Source organism: Pseudopodoces humilis, chromosome 3 (assembly GCF_049639895.1).
Source record: "Pseudopodoces humilis isolate 2021_Gansu_Grassland_sample_001 chromosome 3, ASM4963989v1, whole genome shotgun sequence".
Lineage (NCBI taxonomy): Eukaryota > Metazoa > Chordata > Aves > Passeriformes > Paridae > Pseudopodoces > Pseudopodoces humilis.
The window spans coordinates 101884155-101905419 of NC_142202.1; the positions used below are offsets into that span (position 1 = coordinate 101884155).

The following is a 21265-nucleotide window of genomic DNA, read 5'->3' on the forward strand; positions in this document are numbered from 1 at the left end:
GCAGCACAGCAACCAAATACCCTGTTGAAATCAGCTGCTACAGACATTGCAACCAAGAACTGTCAGAAAAAACAAGGATCTAAAAGAAATCACAAGAAAGAAGCCTTTTTTGCAACTGAAAGAAAAAAAAAAAAAAAACCCACACCTTCTGAAGGCTACACCTTATTTCCCAACTGCAACTGTGTGAAATTTCAAAAGGAAAACCAGACAGTCATTTCCTGATTCAAATCTATTTGTCTAAATTAAAAGTTCATCAACACAGATTGATTCACTCTCACTTGTCCTGAAACGCTTGTCTAGAAGCTACATAAGCTAAAGAGACTGTGTAGTAATGCTGCAATATTTTTTCTACCAATTACAACACTGGGGTTTATAATTTTGTAATGTTTTTCTTTTGTTCAGAAGCATATTAATTACAGGCACTACTTACAACTTTTTAATGTTCTGTGGGAATGAATAAATTTTATCATAATCTTGCTCAATCTGTTCATTTACAGCAAATTACTTACTGTCTTCTAATACAAAGAATAACTAGACAGCACACTTATCACTTATTTACATATTTCATAACAATGACAACATATCTACATAATGTCAGTAATTTTATCCATACTAATAAACTCCTTAAAAAACAAATGCCAGACTAAAAGGACAATAAACTCACAGAAAATGACTAAGAACTTCAATTCTCTTTGATTCATATGAAATAAAAATTGCAAGAAACCTCCTTAAAATAGGAAGAAAATTTTACTTTATACAACTTAAATCTCTTTCATCAGCATGTTATTCTCTATTAATAAATATTGTCATCAGTACATATTTAATTTATTTACATTAATAAAATATATTTTAGGGAGTATATTTAATGATATTATGTGAGCAATCAGTTTTGTAACAGAGAAACGGTTTTAGAAAAAGGTTATGTAAAATATACAGTGTATTTTTATATGTTTTATGTTTTTATAAGTATATGGGATTTGTGTATATAGGGGTTAATCTCATCCTCATTTTGTAGTTGTCCAAAGACAAAAACTTCAAAAGACACACAGTATTGTCTATGCTGCAGTCTGGGGGATATAAAGTGTGAACCTGCACATACCTACTCCTAGCACTGGAAAGTTCTGTCTGCTATGAGAATAAAGATTAAAAATATATACTTTTCAATAGCAGACAAAACTAAGTTCTTACCCCATAACTTCACATCTTTACTACTAGATCACTAGTGAAATGCTGTATTTTAGCTGTCATCTTGCCACTTGGCACGTAAGTCAGTTTTGTAAACAAACCAAACAACAATATAAAATAAAAACCAAAACCAAGAACAAATAACCCTTCAGAAACATGAGAAGCCTGTTTATGACCAACAATAGATCAGAGCCACGTTTAAGATGACCATTCTTCTGTGTTTCTCACGTTCTAAACCTTAACAAAAGGGAAAAACTGGAATACATTTTACCAATTTTGTAAACACTCCAATAATACCTCTCCATGGTCCTAACTTCTACCTTATAGAAAAGGATAATACAGGTGTTTTCACACCTTAACTAAATCACTAAATGTATTCCCAATACTACCAACAAATAAAAAGGGAAGCATTAGCTATCATGAAATAAAGACAGCTCTTTTTCTTCAGAGATGACAAAACTGGTATTTTAAGTTAGGAAAAGTTTCAGGAGAATAACTTGATTAATTGAAAAACCCTATTCTAAAAGGAGAATTGCCCAAATGGGACTAGTAAAACCTTGAAGTGAAAAGCTTAACTATAATAATGGAAGACTACAAAAAAAAAATTTCCATTAGCTCCTCCAAAATGTTTCCCTCTCAAGTAAGGCTTCAAAGTCCTACTGTAAAATACCAAATAATAAAATCTGTCCATCTCATTATGAGCACTGAACAGTAGGCTTCAAAACTAATTTAATAATTGAAGTGTCTAAAAGAAACACTCTAAAAGCAAAAAATTCTTCTAATTAATATACAGGACATAATTATGATGTTCAAGGAAGACTCTCTTACAAAAATTTAGGTGAAATTTACAGTAAATTAACTTTTTATGCTGAAGTTAAACAGTAGGAAAGTCTGTACTTAAAGCTTTTCATAATGCTACCTTACCAAGTTGAACAACAATCAGTATCAAGAAAATTAATGATTCTGAAGTTACTGACTGCTTAAGTGTTAATGACTTCACAAAACAAATCCAGAAAAATGTATTTGCTTCCAGAGACCTAAACTCTTGTAATATTCATTTCCTAACACTGGCTATTACCACAAACCAATTAAAGACCTGTACTATGTGAAAATCTGGGCAGCTGCAGGTCAGAAAAGTCCATGTTCCCTCTTAGCTATGTAACAGAGCAAAGAACCTGTAAAATCCCTACTTTCCTGTTAACGACCAAAAGGATTCCACAAATGGCACAAAGTAAAGCAGAAAATGATGACTGGTCAAGTCAAGACCCATATGGACAAACGTGCTCTCAATTCCAGATAATAACCAATGGCAGACTGCCATACATGGAAACTAATTCATAATGTAAATTTATAATTTAATCTAAAAATCATCTGTCTTTGAGCTAGTAGCTACTGATGCATCCTTACCAAGCTTCAGGTAACAGCAAAGCATACTCATGTGGTGAGGTAGTCTCTGGAAAATTGGAGAGAATCGCCTGTCTGTGTGGAAGTAAAGCTGATCCATGGAAAGTAAACAAAATTTCCAGGGCTCTGACGTTGCTTTCCTAAAGAACAGAACAGTAAGTTGCAGAGCTTAAGATTGATTTTGACTAAAAATGAGCAAGAAAGCTTAGGTCATACAATGAATAGTTCATTTTTATATTTTCTTTAGCAACAAAGAAGATAAGGTCAGGGTCACAGCATTTAATATTTAAAATCAAACAAAGACACCACCTCTTCAATTTCCACTGAGATGCAAGCAAGTTCAAAGGGAGGAGGAAAAAGCATTTTAGTGCAAAGAGCAACACCAAAATGACACTGCATTCTAGCAACATAAATATTAATACCCGAGCATAAGTTCTTGCTGAAAGTACGATATTCTGATTTCTGAACTTCTTAAAGAATTCTCCATCATAATGCTGCTCAGCTGCATGAGGCCCTCCAAGGATTTCCTTTAAAAAAAAAAAGACTGCTTTTTATACAAGATTTACAAAAGCATCAAAAAGTCTACACATCTTTCCATCCTAGGATGAGTAAGTATGAGATATATGCTGAAAAGTATGCTGGGTTTTTTGTTTCAGTATGAAAAAACCAGATGCATTTTTGGTTGATAAGCTAAGACGATTTTCTGCCTTATTTTAATTAAGGCTTAGACATCATTAGTTACATAGACATGGTAAAAGCCAAAATGGGAGTGGTGTGCATTGCGAACTGCAAATTTAAAATTTAAAAACTTAGCAAAATATAGTCTGACATTCCAAAAACTTTCACACTGGTAAGCTCAAGAAGAAAAAGATCTGTTAGAGAAACTGCACAGAACTTGCCAATTTGACTGACAGAGAAATCACAGCAATCCTGCCTGAGCTCCACATCCCATGTAATTGCATAATTCAGTTCCCTGCAGCCACAGGATGTTCAAAGCAGGCTTTTGCCCAACTGCACCGCTCAAAACTAGAAGCCATCCTTTTGAAACAGCGAACAGAAGAAACAGTCACTTGAACAGAAAACCGTGACAGACTGTAGCCTTTCAGCAAGGCCATAAACATTAATACCACAATAAATAACAAAAAAGGATAAGATTATGTGACGCAGAAGGTGCAGGAATAGTTTTGGTGTGAGAACTCAGAAGAACTCACCTCATAGGTCTCAAGGCGATCAAGGTAAGTTAACAGCTTCAGCCTGCTACGGCAGAGCTCCTTCTGTTCCAGTGTCAGCCTGTGTTCAGAACAGGGATTTTCACATTTGCCATCAATATTTTATATCATGTGCATATGAATACAAAGATTACACATTTTAATTACTTTGTGCACTGGGATATATCAATAAATAAAGTAAACTAAGAACCTGGACAAAATATAATGTCAATGATAATTTAGACCACTTTTCTCATAGGAATAATACATATAGAAGAGTAATTAATTATGTTTTTGCAACTGTCTAGTTGTTATAAACCTGTAATTCTGAATAAGACATGGCCTAGCATTTCATTTACTTTGAGAAGTTTACTGATAATAGCAGCTCTTTACGCTTCTTGGCCTCTTTTTCCTTTCTAGTATCCATTTCTTCATCTGGTGACAGAAAGTCTTCATAGGGAATTTCAATGTCCACTTCCCCTGGTAAGATAAATCTGGAAGACAAAATCAACAATGTAAACAATGAAGGGAGAAAAAAAAAAAGTGAACTGATTTTTGAAGAGACATATTAAAACAGCTTTTTGTCTATGTTTTGACTAAAAATCTGGATATTTATTAAAAAATACTGAATTTTTGTGTTATAAACAAGCAGGGATTCTTCCCAAGTCAACAAGAGACATGAACTCTTGTTTCCACTCCCTAAAACAAACCAAAACCAAACTGGTTAAGTTTCTAAATTCCATAGCCAGCAGTGGGATTGGCAGCAGCTCGACAGTATGCAATGGTAATAGAGGACTGCACAAAGAAAGAACAGCCTCTTTCTACCATCAGAAACTGAACACTGAGGAGAATTGTCTCTAGTGTGTCTTGCTTCTGCTTGATCAATACAATTAAGACATGTAACAAAACACATTTATAGGGTTAATTGCAGCTTTGAAAAGTATCAAGAGAAGAAGAGTCTCGTAGTAAAATACTGACATCATAAATTCCCTCTGATGAAGAAATTACAGGGCTTATATTTGCAATGAACACTGTATTTTTTGTACATACAGAGGAAAATTTATAGGTACTTTGTGGACATCTACAGAATAGTCTGAGTCAAAGCATGACCTATCTTTATGTCTTGCCAAAGCTTCTCAATATTTTCACTAGCGGTTAATAAGAAAAAATTTTTACCAAATCACTATAAAATAGTTTATATACCATTCTTTAAAAAGAAAACAAAAAAAATACTCTTCCCAAACCTGCCACCATCTTCTCCTTTTCCTATGGCCACAAGAGCCTCCAAGTCCGTGCCTTTCAAGCCATACTGAAGCAGCTTCTTAGCAGCATCTGCATTTTCTGGAACTCTTTCCAAGCACTCATGAAGAACCCATGCACGTTTCTTGATTTTGCTCTGTCCAAGAACAAGAGCACAGACACCATGTTACATGGTCCAATCCAAAGCAATGGAACCAGAACTTATGTTTAAGTTTCCTCACATATTTCTTCCACTTAAGAAAATGTCAAGCTCCTCTGGTGACTGGCAATGTAAACCAACAAAAGAGATGAGAGCACAATAAACACAATTCCTTCAGAGCATGTGTGGCAGAAAAGGGCACAGAAATACCAAATGATTTAGGAGAACTTCCACAAGAACTGGAGCAGAAGTTATTTGTCTTTTCTAATTAACATCACTCCTTTTTACACTAAATAAAATGTGCTGGCTTGGGGTAAAATATGTGTTTTATAAACCAAGTATATATATGGTACAATAGCACTAGAATAATTTTCAATAATATCTTCTTCATATGCCAGTAACATTCTGTGACAGGAGAGGCAGCAGAATTACAAACACATTTGCCTTAACTGCTGATCTTTGGTTGAAATTACAGCTCACATAGAGAAAGGCTAAATTTTGACACTCAGTCAATATCTGACTTGAAAAATAAAAATTACATTTATCTTGATCTCTTGTAATATTTTAGCCTAGACTAACATACCTATCTCTATACTACTATATATATACTAATTTACCTATATTATTAATACTGTATCGACTAGACTAATACTAAACTTTATATTCCTATTCTATACTAATAGTATATTTCTATTACTAATACTTTACCACAACCATGAGGTTGTACAACTTCAACACCATTTTTCTGCTGACTTAGAAGTCTTTCTTCCAAGACAAAAATCTCCCATGTCAATTCTACTGAAAAGCTCAGTTACAGTTCACAGAGTTCTCTGTAAATTTTGTTATTCAAACTCTGTGATATACCTACTGGTACCAACTTCACCTACCCAATTTATTTTCTGTAATAACTGGAAGTTTAAACAGTTGATATTTCCAATTGTTATTCTCCATTTGCCAAGCAATAATCTACTGCTGCATGTGGGGGAAGAGATTACACACAGAAAGCGTGTTACTATTAACAGAAGTTAGAAGATATTCCAAAAGAAATCTCATTAACTGCCAAGGTTTATAGATCAGGCCTTCAGTTAAACTGTTCTCTTACACATGACATGAAATAGAATTTGCAGGACAATTCTTCAAACTGCCACCAATTTACATTGCATAAATTAGAATAAAATTAAGAATTCCATTTCTGTAAAGATAACACAGTCTGATAAGAAAGCCTAAAAAAAACCAAAAAAAAAAAATCACAAAACACAAACGCACCAAGTAGTCTTGAATTGAAGCAACATTAACAGCGGACTTCCTCCACTGTCTTTGGTACACAAGATCAGAATCAAGGCCATACGTTTGAGCTAAAGACAAAGCTTCCCCATATTCTTCATTATCAATCTAAAAAGCAAACATATTAAAATTGAAGTCATTTGATTTCCATATTGAATAATGAACTGTTAATTCTGTGAGTTTAAAGAGGCAGAGGGATAATTACTGAGTATGCATAAGCAGGTAGGAAAGAGACTGGTTCAAGATACAAGTAAGATTCAGACCTAATGGACACCTCTAGAAAATCAGAGATTTTCCCCTCATATGAAAGGAAGACATTATTTAGGTAACATCATATTAGCTATGCATCTTATTTAGTTTGACATCAGCATTCCCTGGGAACTGCAGTAGTTAGAGTGGGCTTGTTGACCAACAGAATAACTAGAACGGCTTAAGACAAAGCAGTCTGATCAAAAGCCCTGAAAACGAAGCACAATCTGTTTGGGAAGAATGAGTCAGAGGCCTAATCTGTACATATATCTGAGAAAACATTCACAGAAGACTCTAAGTTAACCCACTCCTGGGCCAACAAATTAAACTGATTTCATTCAATATATTTGCAAAGTGTTTCACTACATGCAAACACATGAGTACATATTCAAGTCTAGCCAAGCCAATGACGCACAGCGTCTCCCAGGGAAAACATCACCTCATTTCAGTTATTATAACGCTAGTTTAAAAAAAAGGATCCCTTTGATCAGGTGACACAGCACACTGAGAGTTAAGAGACTGTCAGAAATATGTGCCTAAGTCCTTTTGTCAGAACAGCAGGAATTAAAAAGCTCCTTCTAAATAAAGGTGATTAAGAGAAATGTGATATTTCCATCTACACTTACTTTTCTCTGGTACAATTCCTCTGGAGTTGTGGATCTTAAGCTGACAAGGCGAAAATTCTTTGTAATAGTACGCGGTCGTTTCCGAGGAGGAGCGAATCGTTCCATTTCTGTCACAAAGTACAGTCCTTGCTTTAGGTAGCTGAAGTATCTGTCCTTAGCAGAAGTTTCATCATCTGAGTCCGAGTCATCTTCTCCCTCATCTTCATCACCAGGCCTGCTGTCCAAGCGCAGTCTTTTTGGGACAAGTTTCACCTCACACTGCACAGAAAACATCAACAAGAAGCATCCACCTAGTACACCTAAACTACTTTAGTAAGAACTGAGTACATCTCCACTTCCAGGACTTCAAATTTCAGAATCAACATCCTTCCTCCCTCTCTCCTTTAAAACCTTTGTTTCTCAGTTTGCTTAACCTGTTCCACAAACTCTGACTGCACTGCACGCGTCTTCTGGATCTGAGGCTTCATCCCTCACCTACCAAAGTGAAGGCTTGTTAATAACCTGCCTTTACACTGCAACCCCTGCACCAGTCAAGATGGGGCAGAACAGTGGAGACACCTTCCTATGCTCTTCTATAGCTCACTGCAGCATAAAGGAGTGTTTTCAACTCTCAGCTATTCAAAGCAAGGTCTTCTGTTCAACACAATCTCAGACTATATCCTTAGGCTATAGTATGCCAGTCACTGGCTGCATATATTATTTCCAGAATAACACAACTTTCCAAAAACATATGCTCAAGCTTTGGTGTGTACTGAGATTTTCTGATTCTAATGTTAAACTTTTGATTATGATGTTTAAGATCTATTTCCATATAAGCTTTAGAAGAGAGTAATTTTCTCCATTTCAAAGAAAATTACTGATTAACCTTATTATATTCTGGAATCCTACTAAAAATAAACAAAAAATGTGGCTTTTATATGCAGCTTTTACATGCCTCTGCCTTCATCTTCTTCCTCATGTCTAACTGAAATGTGTTCACTCTTTCTTTATGAGCCATGTACTTCAAAGTGGAAGAAGTATGGCTGCAGTGTTCTTCAGATGCACTGACATATAGGGCAAGGTTACTGTCAACACAAATCCTTTTCTATTGCAAGTTTGCTCTCATTGAGACTCAGCCTTCCAGGAGGTTTTGCTTCTACTCTCCACAAGTTATCTATTTATTTTATCAAGTTTTTCTTGGAACAGTTAAGCTGCAGCAAATTCAGAATATCTCTGCAATGCCTATCTACAGAAAAGGAAGCAGAATCACTTTTCCTATTAGTAGTAACATCTTCTATTTCAGCCCCCCTAACTTAGGATCACATATAAAAAAGCAAACTGTTACACTGCATTCCAGAAGGACACCTGCTCGTGCACATTCCTCACCTCCAGACTTAGAAATCCTCCATCATGAGCCGAAGTGACCTGAGGAGAGCTCTCAAACCATTCACACGCCTTTCCCAGCAGGTTTCTTAATGTCTTGACTGATGACACAGTCAGTGCACCAGAGCAGCGAGCAAGGATGACAGAATTATCTGCCCACCAATTTACATCTATCAGTGGGTAATAGGATTCTTTATCTAAAATAAGAAAGTGCCATATACAGAAATATAATGTTAAACCTCAGGTACGAACAGAAAAGACTTCCATTATGAAGAAATACATTCTAATCTAACAGATATTTACTGCCTATTTGCAACCTTGCTTCACTAAGTTTATATTTTATATCAATTTTATACTTTAAATCAATGGCTTTACTAAATCATTTTTATATTAAATAAAGCTGTTAAAAACAAAAAAAATCACCTAACTACAAATATAATATAAATTATTTGGAAAAAATTCACCGTAAACTGATGCACTTGCACAAAATGTGACAGATTTTAGATCTTTGATAAAGATCTACTTCATTACCTATCAAGCCATCTTCAACATGATAACAAACCTAATACTCATGAAAATCAGAAAAGGCTACACTTCTTTTGAAGACAAGTAAACATACCAACATATTTCAAAAAGACATTGTTAGGAATATTAAACTAAAAAAACAAATAAACAAAAAAATCTCTAAGACTGAGGATGGAAGCTGTGGCATTTCTAGTCACTGTCTTGATTATGATAACTGGGTGTTGGGATAAAATGCTCACCAGAGAGCAGGCTCATTTTGCTCCCCACACATCACTTTCCACTCCTCTGATGAAAACAACCTTACCCCAAACAGCTCTAAGAAACAGGTCAGATTATTCCTTTTTTAACAGTGCTTAATCAGCAGCCTACCTACAAAGGTCAGATGAATTAATCCAAAAACAGAATCACCAAGAAAAATTATGCAAAAAACAGCAATCTTTTAATAATATTTAATATTAGTTTAATAATATATACACAATATAGATGTGTACAAGCAGCAGCAAATGGATCATGGAATAGCTATTCATCTCTGCACTCTTGAAACAGCCATAATAACCAGGTGCTAAATGGCTGCATAGATTGGCCTGAAAACAATAGAGAGTGATGAGGTAAATCCAGTCAGAGGAAATTTGTTTTAGAATTGTTTTTAGAATTTTAAACTGATATGTTTAAATTACAGTAGCTTTCAAGATTTATTAGACATTCACTGGAAGAAAAGATGAAATCCTATGCCAACTGAAATATCAACTTCTTTATGGCTATAAAAGCATTCCTAAGAAAGAATCTGAAAAAAAAAAACCTATTATGACACTCATTTAGCTCTGCCATGCTACAAATTCAAATCATGCAATTTTGGCAACCTGACTGAGGTCTAATTAAGCCATTTCAGTCTTCATATATTTGCATTACTATTTTTAACTACACAGTGATATAAAATAATGATCTAACTGTACTGCATACCTTTTATTTTCTTTCTTTTTTCACTAGAAAGTCTCCAGTCTGGGTTAAGCTCATCATAGCCTGGCTAAACAAAATAGAAAAAAAAATTATATGCAAGTAAATCTTTGTAACACAGAATCTGTTTATTTACTCTGTTGCTGACCCACTCATTTTTCAAACTATAAATTCAAACTCTTCTAAAGGATAAACATACAACTGTTGCAGTTCCATTGTACCTTTCTACAGACAATTCAAAAAACAAAACAAAACCGTAAGTCGTGGTCTGACTAGCTTTAAACAGTAATCATACTCTAAAGATCTCTGAAATAAAGGTTCTCCAGCAATCAAAAGCCAAGTCTTTGCTTTTCATGTCTATACATAGCACTGCAGGCACAAAAAATACTCTCCGAAGCAGTCTGTGTAGTGGTCTTGTGACAGTCTAGCACAGTTGTGTATTTTCCCCAGCTATTTTCAGAATCATGAAGCCCCTTTCAAGACTAGTGCAAGAAAAGGAGCAGTATTATTAACTGATGCACTGCAAGGTTTAGAATTATATTGTAGTGCTGCTGTTTCAAACCTGATTTAGCAGTGACAGAAATCCCGTCCCCAAGTGCAACGCAGTGGAAGTACAGGAAGCCGAAATAACTAAAGCACATGTGGGTCAAGCAGAAGGTGTTCTTTAGACTTCATTTTTCAGTAGAAAGAGGAAAGTATACTACTTAAAAGTAAACATGAGGCCACTCTAAGTTAATTTCACACATATTATGAAAATACACATTATACTTGGACACCAGTTTGACCTATAAAAGAAATTCTGAGAAAAATCAAGCACTAAACCTTTTTATCACCCTCACTAAACTATTAACACTGAAGTCCCAAATGCTCCTTCAGTATACATATTCATTATTGCTAAAAAGAAAGAAGTAGTACAACTCACTGTAAACATCCTTGAGCAAAATTTGTCTAAAGTGTATATTATAAATATAGATAGATATGCATAAGATATGCATATATAGACACACAGCACTTAGCCCAATACTAGAGCAGAATTTCTTTGAGATTTTATTTGTTTGTTTTGGTTGCTGTTTAAAAATGCTTTTCTAAATAAGCTTGAAATTACATTTTGATCCCATTTGTTTACCCTGTTTGGAACTAATACTGGTTTATGTCTCATAGGTTTGGAACATAACACACAGTACTTCAAGTGAAAAGACTCTCTTTGTCTATTAGTCAAGAAATTAATGGGAGGAAAATCAGAACACTTCACATACTAGTGTGCATAGTTTCAGATTTTTCACTTTTCAGAATGTATTTCCTCATTAAAATATAGTCTTATTTTTTTCTTTAAAAATTAGCTTTAAATTCCCAGCGTTTAAATTCACCCAAGTCCCATAAAAGTTTTCCAGTGTCTGAGTAATTCTTAATGTAAGTTCCCCTACTTAGTTTTGCAAACAATTCCTGTAGAAAGCATTAAACTTAATAGCAAACTGATTAAGAAAATATTCTAGAGCATCATCTGGAACCAGGTATGCTAAATTTTGAAGGAGGAATAGAATACATTAAGACATCCAGCAGAATTTGGTTTCAACCACTGAAACAAATTTACCTATGTCAGCCTGTTCTTCTGTAACAGCATTTCAGTCTAATGGTATTGTAGTCTAATTCTAACAGGGTTACCTGCTTGGCACCAAAATGCTTCATGAAAAATTCACTGTAACATAATTGTTTCAGGTTTACAGTTTATGGGGATAACACAGAAAGATTATTATAAAAGCATACGGCTCTTGACAAACATGGAGCTGACCGGGAAGTTAGTATGTAACTAGCACACCCTTACCCAAACTCCTCTCATCTCCTACAAAAACACACTTTCAGAAGAGTAAGATATATAATTCAAGTTTTTAAACATGCACATTCTTCTTACCTGAGCAGTTTGGTCCCATTCTCCCTGTTGTCTGAGAGATGGAATAGACCAGATTGTCAGTTTTCCTGAGAAATGAATAGCTGCCAAAAGAGCTCCATCAGGAGAAAGATTCATCTTGAAAACTCCATCCTGCAAATAAACAAACAAATGTAATAAAAATATACACCAAGGAATATCCCAAAATATTCCTCCAAATATATTTTTTCCTATTTTAGGGAAACAAAAAAAATTGTACAATCTTCCACTCTGAAAAGTTAACATGCCTTAAATTAAAAGCAAACAGAAAACCCCTTGTTCTAAAAAGAAGAGATAAAATATCAGTTGTGGCATGGAAGAGTAAAAACAACCTGCATCAAGGAAGAACACTATCTTAGCATGAACAAATCCTTAGGAATGTAAATTTCTGTATCACGTTATTATATGGCAAATAAAACCTGGAAGTGCAGCATTCCTTAGAGAACACCCTGACAGCAATGTAGAGCCACTTGAACAGAAAACTGCGCGGAAGAAAATTCAGCAGCCTCACTTTCTACTATCCTGACTCCCTGGTCCACCCAAGGAAGACCATTACTAAACCACAGCTTACTACAGCTTTCCTCCCTGGGAGCAGACTTCTGGGTGGCATTATTGCAAAACAAATTCTTAAACTAAAGGAAAAAAAAAAAAGATACAAGAAATACAGAAATTAAGAGATCTAGGGGGACCACATTGTTCATTTCAGGACACTAAATCAGAATCCAAGAGCGTCTTAAGTGACAACGGACCAAGCAGTAACATAGGGAATATCAGATTAAGTCCATACAGATAAAGTAATTCAATATTTGCAAATTAAATTCATCAAGGCTACAAAAATTCTCCTGGATTAAGTTTTCCTTCAGCTCTGGATACCTTAAGAGGCAAAATACACTTCTAACAAAATACCTTCTTACGGATTCATGAAATCTTGCACATTTACAATTGGATCTCTACACTATTTCCACAAGACACTCTAATTGCACACTTAAATTTTAAAGTCAGATTTAGTGCCACTAGCAATGAATAACGATTTCTGAAAATACATTTTACATTTATTCACCCCTCTCCCAACAAAACTGTGTATTTTCAGAAACACCGTTCAGTTTTAAAGTGTCTCGTTTTCCCCAAAAAACAGCAGGATGCAGATTCCCAAAAACTACATTGTACATAAAATTCCATTTTGTTATTTCATTTAAAAAAAAATTTAATAAGGATTTGCAGTTAAAATTGTCTAAGTTTGCAGCTAACCAATTTTTAGGCAAGCACCTCCCCTCTCAGAAAATACCCCAACATAAATGAAGCACAGAAAGCTTAGCTGACATCCATCAATTAAGAAGTTTTAATAACTTTTCTACAGAACACTACTAGTAGGTATTATTTGAAGATAAAAGTATTATTTTCAGGTCAGTGTGTTTGTTTGGACTCAGGGGGTTTTTTTATTATCATTTTTATTTCTTAGGCTTTTTAAAGCTCTAGGTATGTTACAGAAACAATGACAATCAAGAAATCTGTTTACTGTTGGCAGAGTGGTTTGCAGCTGTTGAGAGCACTCCTTAAATCCATGCCTAAAATCTGTTTTTAATCGAAAAAGAGAGCATTAAGGGGTTTTTTTAAACCTATTAAGAAGTATTTACATTAGAAAAAATTCATATTCTCTGACTATATTCTTAGGTAGCTAGAGTACTGCACTTTCAACTGTAGTTTGTCCAGGAATTGTACATGGCTTCTAATGGCAATGCTCTCTTTACAAGTAAATCTGCATGCACAAAGGACAAAGAACAAAAGACTGTTAAAGGACCTAGAAACACAGAGCTAAAATATGCAAGCCATTCAGATAACTGAAGAGTGAACTGAACATCACAGATCTTGAAAGGAGGTAAATGTTTACTCAGCTGTTGGTAATAATTCGCTGGCTGTGAGACTTACATATTGGGTGGCCATTTACACACTCAAATTTATAACCCAAGCCTTGTTATCTATAAAAATTAATCAGTCCTTTGCCAAAGCAGGCAATGCTGCCTCCATAAACAGCTTGCCAGCAAAACAAAATGTTGAGAAACTCAGCAGGCTGGCACTACACATTTTTTAAGTTTCATTTAACACTTAGAATAAAATCCCAGTATAGCCAGTTCTACTATACAAGTCCTCTAGCTGCTTTGTCTGTCATATTTTAACCCTGGCATTAATTTCACACGAAGAATACAAACTATACCTTACATATTTAAGCCATAATCTCTGAAAACTGATCAAACATTCAAGGATGAATAAGTTTCCACATTTCTTCATTAATTTAGTACTGGCAAGTACGATGAAGTTGAAGTTTAATACAGCTACATGCAGTACAAGCTTTTCAGCAAAAAAAGCTTAAGTAAGCTTTACCTTTAGCATTTTCAGTAAAGGAAATAAAATCTCCCTGTTCCACCCTTAAGAAAGACTCAGAAAGATTTGTTTTCTCTTTCCAATCAAACCAGCAACTTCTTTTAACCAGTCACCCAAAACATCCCAAAAATCTATTAAGGTCATTTCCAACTCAGATCAGGCATTTTTTTCTCTCAGGAGGACACAGACTGAAGGTGGTAGACAGATTCTTTACTGTTCTTTCTTTGTAAAGCAAAAGAAGGGAAAACGAACTTTTTTACAAGATGAATAAGTGGTATAGAAAAAGGAATCAAACCAAGGCTACACACGATGGAAAGATTAGAAAAGGAGGTGCAGTACTGCATGGCAAGTTCCTAAGGCATGTAGAAGAAAGCCGTAAGCACTGTACAACACTTTAGAAATACAGAAAGCACACCCCTACACCTCAGAACGACATTCAAGATTTAACATTCATTCAGGGCAGAGGAGAACACAAGCTCCATACCCAGAGTTTGTTAAGAATAAATTGATTCTGATCACCAGTTTCATTAGGTTCACATCCATCCCCGGAGTAGAAGTCTGACCTGTAATAAATTTCTGAAGCTACTTAGCAAAATGTTTCCATACGATCTCAGACTGTAAAAATAAAGTCCTTGTGTCTGTCCTATTTGAGCCATGAATAATTAGTTTGAATCCATCCATTTTTTCTTCCCCACATGGCATGAAAACTGTGGGCTGACGATTTTTTGTTGTTTTCTAGTGGGATAGGTGTAGTGCAGAAAGCTGTGCTTTGTTCTCTTTCTTTATCTCCTGGGTATATATTTGAGAAACATCACCACAATCTACATTCTTCTTGTAGAATATATAACACATCCAACATGATCTGATTATCACATTCATTAACAAATAATTAGGTGGCTTCTTATACCTTCTCTTTTGAATAAGGGTTTACATTTAATACTTAACTTTACATCTCTAGACCTGTTCCTGAAACCCATTGATTTGAGCTTCAGCAAATGAACTGGATCTTTAAGAAAGTCAAGTAAGTGGCAAGCTACTCCATTTAATGCTAAAGCTTTTCAATTCATTTAATAGAATGTTAATTCCTAAGTTGCATAAATTAAAACCTACTTTCAGTCAGTCTCTCAGTAGTCATTAATGGACAGTTATGTTAGTAAAATACATTGCTGAGGTAGACCTAGATCTTAATACCTGTTCTGTTCCTCGCCTGCTGTAAAATCTTAAATTCATAATCCTTAATAATCCTCTTCTCTGTGCCTGTAAGAACAGAAACAAATCACACAATGAAAAAACAATCTCATATACTGTTTTATGCACCAAAAATTAAGTAATAATTAAAACACTTAAACAACTCTGAAAGATTCTTTAAAGGCTCTGCAGAAAGACCTTGACAAAACAGAGATGGGCAATCACCAACCATAGGAAGTTTAACAAGGCCAAGTGACAAATTGTGTATCTGGGGCAACCTGGCAACCATGGCTGTGTGCACAGAGTGGGGAATGAGAGCAGCGCTGGGAAAAGGGACTTATGAGTTGAATGAGTCAGCAGTGCTACAATACATGAAAGAGATTAAGCCATTAGAGTGTCCAAAGAAGGCCATGAGGATGGTGAAGGGCCTTGAGAGGAAGGAACTGAGGTCATTTGGCCTGTTCAGCCTGGAGAGACTGAGGAGAGACTTCACCGCAGTTACAACTTCATCATGAGAGGGAGAGGAGGGGCAGACACCGATTTCTGCTGAGTGGTGACCACGGACAGGACCCAAGGGAATGGCCTGAAGTTGCACCAGGGGGTGTTTAGGTGGATATCTGGAAAAAGCTTCTTCACCCAGCAGGTGGCTGGGCACTGGAACAGGTAGAACAGCAATCTTAGGCACATGATGTGACTCAGGGTGTCTTGTGCAGTGCCAGGAGTTGGAGTCAATACTTTTTGTGGGTCTCCTCCAACTGTGGCATATTCTATGATGTTACTATTTTTAAACTTCCATAAGACTACCTACTTTAAAACAATGCAAACATAATAAAATCCTGTTTGTATAATTCTGTCCACTTCAGTGGGTATATAACATGTCAGAGAAAAGCACTACTCATTTGCAATTAAATTAACAACTCACTTGAAATACTAAGAAACACCTATATAAGAGTAAACACTGGAATTTATCCTGGTATATTGTAAATTGATTTCAGTATAACCAAGTTGTTACCAAATCAAACATTTACTTCTAATAGAAGCAAAACAAATCAAGAGACAGAATTAAACTGAAACATTTATTTCAGGTGTGCTGCCTTTTGTTCTGAAGTAATAGAAGAACAAACTGATTTTTTTCCAGCAAAGATAGGTAACATATCCCAACGTACAACCAAGAGAAAAAAAATATTGTGGCTTGGAAATTTACAGATTTCTTTCTTCTTGTTTTTGGTTTTAAAACCACAAGTGACAATTAAGAACTTAAAGTTCAAATCATACTACAGAAAAAGCAAAAACAGTCAGATGCTGTGGGGAAAAAGAACTGTTTAGATATACAGATCATAGCTTAAAAAATAGCAAAACATCACATTAAATTCATCTTTCATAAAGAGATACTTATTGAGCTTCCAGTGACAATATTCATCCAGTAAAATGAGGACACATACTTACTGTTCTAACATCATCTTCGTAACTAGTGACCTGTTTGTAATGGGGAGAGCCTGACAGAATTCTCCAAGCAGATATCCCACAACCAGCTGCTTTAGATACTCCATCTTCATCTGTTTCACAGCCTCCTACAAGGAGAAGTCTGTAAAATATATAAAGATATATTATGATTTCACATACTGACACACTTTTTTTTGACTTTTCTAAGTCTATAGCAGTTTGCTTAGAGTAACAAAAGGCTAAATATACCAAGACACTTAACAGTCACAAGAAACTTTGTGAATAAATACCCTGAAATCCAAAAACTTCAATATTATTCAATATTATTCAATATTTTTTATTACTAGCATGTATACTATTCATTTTCATCTCTAGCTTTCAAGGTAAGTCACAATTCCCAACATCTAAAAAAAATAAGTCTGGCCACAAGTATGTGTTTCCCCCTTACCTCCAAAAATGATAAATTATCACTTAAGCATATGACAAGGTCTCATCATTCTGCTTAAGTATTAGATTTCCATTTTTTCAGATGTGATACAAAAGCTACTTCTCTTTCACTGAAGGACTGAACACCTTAAGGTTTGTCAATTCTATTTTCTAAAGCCACAATTATACATGTGCATGTAATAATTTCGTTACACACCACAGGTGGCATTTTAAGAACTTTTAGGCAAACCTTATAATTATTGCTGATGACCACTAAACTGTATCAAAGTATTTGCCCTTGAAGCCCTTTCACCTTATTAACAAGCACTTCTATATTTAACTGATGACTACTTTGATGAAAACTTGGAGAATAATGTCTAAGTTTGTTTGCTAGCATCATTATAATCAAAAGGTAAAGTATCTACCAAAAGGCACAACCGTAGGAGCTCAAAGCTCTACCCATTATCCCTTTCCAAAGGCTGCACCATTCCCTAAGTGCTCTGCCCCCGGTAGCAGCTGCCATTCACGCAGCACAGCTCTGGCTGCAGGGAATGCCAAAACTATAAATGCAAAAGTCAAAGAAAGAATAAACGGAAAAAAAATTCCTTCCACATTTAATCCTTTTTAAGACATCAGTAAAACTTATTTAGTATTGCCATGTCTCCAGCTAGTCACAAATGTACAGCTGGATGATTTTGTACCATGGATGAATGAGAGAACTGCATCATCTCAGGCTGGAAAAGAACCTCTGAGATCAAGTCCGACCTATGACCATACACTACCATGTCAACTAGACCAGATCAAGGGATGGTGACCCTACCACTTCCCTGGGCAGCCCATTCCAAAGCCTAATCACTCTTAATGTGAAGAAGTTCCTCCTGATGTCCAACCTAAAATTCCCCTGGCACAGCTTAAGTGTCATCTTCTATGTCTTCCTGGCTCCTTGGGAGAGGAGGTTGACCCCCACCTGGCTACAACCATCTTTAAGGTGGTTGTAGAAAGTGGTAAAATCTCTCTCGAGAGTGATGCTTAAAGTTCTTAAGCTTTGGCTATTCTGCAGTGTAAAGAATAGCCTAAGGCAGTAAAACAGAAGTCACTTCGGACATGATCATGAAGCAACCTAATTTTTTTTTCTCGCAGAGGTGCTCTACACAGAGCACAGCCAACATGCACCAGGTTTGTGCAGCTGTTTCCAGGCTTCATTTCTATGTCCTTAAACATCTACATACTTCTGGGACCATCTGAGGACTCCTGAGAATACCAGACAACTCCTGGGAAGCCTTTGAGGAACTTCACAATGCCTGTCACTGCCAGGAAGAGCTAGTTAGCAAGTTTTGGAAGCTTTGAGCTAGGTTTGCCAGCTGTTCCTAATCAAAGGGTGCTTTGAGCTTTTGTTCCAGTTGGACACCTGATTAATGGGCCAGGAACCCTTTCAACAAGTCATAGAAAAAGACCTGTGTAAATGCCAGGCCTAGAGTGCAGCATTCTGCAGAAGATGATGACCAGAAGCTGTCTCTGTGTGTCCTAAACAATCAGAGTGATGTGCTGCCAGGCTCAGTCTCCAGAACCTTAGAGACCTTGACACAGATGTGCAGGTCTTGGACTGCAGTGACATGGCTCCAAGCAACCTGCTCCAACTGACCCTGAGGTGAAAGGGAAAGGACTGGATGATCTCCAAGAGTTCCTCCAGTCTCAAACAGGCTGCTCTTGCAGTACCTCAATTGCACGCCACTCCACACGTTTGTACAAAGCTGAATTGAAGATAACCAGTGTAACGCTGGTCTCAAGAACAAGCTCAGCTGAGGCATCCAAGCAAAACTCGACATGCTCTTCCTTACTTAGCAATTTTGATACAAAAAAATTAAATAAATCTAAAATCCTTTAACTCCATCACAAGCCCTTCATTGCAAACTTCAGCCTTTCATATCAAATATTTTCTATAGCAATTGCAGATAACCCAGAAATAAGACATTCAGCTCCAGATTAAGATACCAAAACAAAAGCAGCTGTTGAACTTTGGATCTGAGTTTACAAAAATCTCACACTGAAGCAGACAATTAAGTTTTGTTAACTAAAATGCACCATAAATTCTATCCCAGATGACAGTGGGATCATGTGAGAACACCAACATTAGGTATCTAAATTAAGGTATATATATAATACTTCTCTAAAACCGTAAAAGGCATTATTAGATTTTTTTCCCAAAGCTACTGCTTCAAGTTTTCCTACAGATTCAGAAACATTCCCTATTGACATATCCTCTTTGCAATTATCATACATCTAGTTGAAAAAACTAAGTAAATTAAGTTCTTAACTGCTATTTTATTGCACTATAATGGGCTATGAGCAAATACATAGTAATACAGTAATGCAGTAAGTCAAGCCTTACAAGCAGTGAAGGGACATCAGTATAATTTCATCATCTGAGATTAAATGAAATGCAAGAAAGCACAAAATGACAAAGTTTAACTCGTGTTATGTGATCAAAGTTCACATTATTGAAAATTAAAGGTTCAGTATGTATCAATCATTTTCTTTAATGCACAACTTTGAAGTAGTTGAGTTCAGGCCCTTCTAGGATTTTTTCAGGTAACAAGGAAATTTCAACAAGAGACTCTAATTGCAAATTTAGAATTTTCCAATGCCAAATTTACAAGCTTTCTACCACAGACTAAATTCAAAACAGAAGACTTTCCTCCAACAGGGGCAAAACACTGGTTCTTTTGTTTTCCATCCATTCCATCCAATTTTGTTTCTTTCACATGTCAATTTTTATACTTTCAACTTTTCAACCTTTCAGCTTTACTAAGCCACTCAACTAGCTGCACATAGCAGGAAATACAACAACCATTAACCCTGATCTGATCAAAGAAAATAATGGGTTGGTTCTGTTGTCTGGTCATGTAGTGCTACCAAAGCTCCATAACCCACAGCTATTACCTAAAAACTGTAAATTTAGTATACTGAGTATTAATTATGTGAAATCACTAAATATTAATTAGGTGGAAAGAAAAAGCCATACACAAAATTAATCTCTCAAAATAAGCTAGAAGAACATTATATCTCATTAATAATAATTTTTTTCCCAAGATAGATATGACAGCTTACTTTAAACTGAAGAATGAGAACAAGTTCTTTCAACATTGAGTTTCTTCTGGTATTCTACAGCCAAGCCTAATTTCTGTTTAAAACAATACAGTGATATAACACTGAAAGATTCAATCCTAACAAATCTAATCGAAGAAAAATATCTAGAACAAAGTTTAGTTCCTACAATGGAAGGGAGAGAGAAACAGTTGCTGAGTTTATCTTGCAACGTAACAAATTGATATTAAAAAATTAGACACATTTTTATGGTAAATAATAGGCTAACGAGGACCTATTCCAACTACACTGAGTTCTAGAGCAGGCAGGCAGTCATTTCAAGTCCAGTTTCTGTACCAAACAGGTTACTAATAAAGAAAACGCATCACAAGACAACTTCAAATACCAAAGCCTGGCAGGTCCAGTCATAACAGTAAGGAAAATGGGCTGGCCAACAAGTCCAGCAATCAACTCCAGATAGAGAGAGGAAAAAAACAAAAAAAAAACAGAAAAACCCACACAAAACCAAAAAACACCCATCACCTAAACTTCTACTTCAGCCTTTACCCATCTTTCATCACATTCAGAAGCTTCTTTTAAAGCTATTCCTGACATTCTAAAATAT

At 35.6% G+C, this 21265-nt stretch overlaps 1 protein-coding gene across 1 annotated transcript in view; it reads right to left on the minus strand.

Annotated features, from left to right (window-relative positions):
* The window catches only part of NBAS (NBAS subunit of NRZ tethering complex), a 161626-nt gene that overhangs the window by 129126 nt on the left and 11235 nt on the right, over positions 1–21265 (minus strand). Inside the window, exons 10-21 of the mRNA XM_005521850.3 lie at positions 17134–17272; positions 15691–15756; positions 12106–12234; positions 10203–10266; positions 8721–8914; positions 7356–7613; positions 6463–6588; positions 5042–5193; positions 4157–4291; positions 3801–3879; positions 3012–3116; positions 2593–2729 (exon numbers count right to left, since the gene is read on the minus strand). Coding sequence (XP_005521907.3) covers positions 2593–2729; positions 3012–3116; positions 3801–3879; positions 4157–4291; positions 5042–5193; positions 6463–6588; positions 7356–7613; positions 8721–8914; positions 10203–10266; positions 12106–12234; positions 15691–15756; positions 17134–17272 — 1584 coding nt within the window. The remainder of the gene's footprint in view (positions 1–2592; positions 2730–3011; positions 3117–3800; positions 3880–4156; positions 4292–5041; positions 5194–6462; positions 6589–7355; positions 7614–8720; positions 8915–10202; positions 10267–12105; positions 12235–15690; positions 15757–17133; positions 17273–21265) is intronic.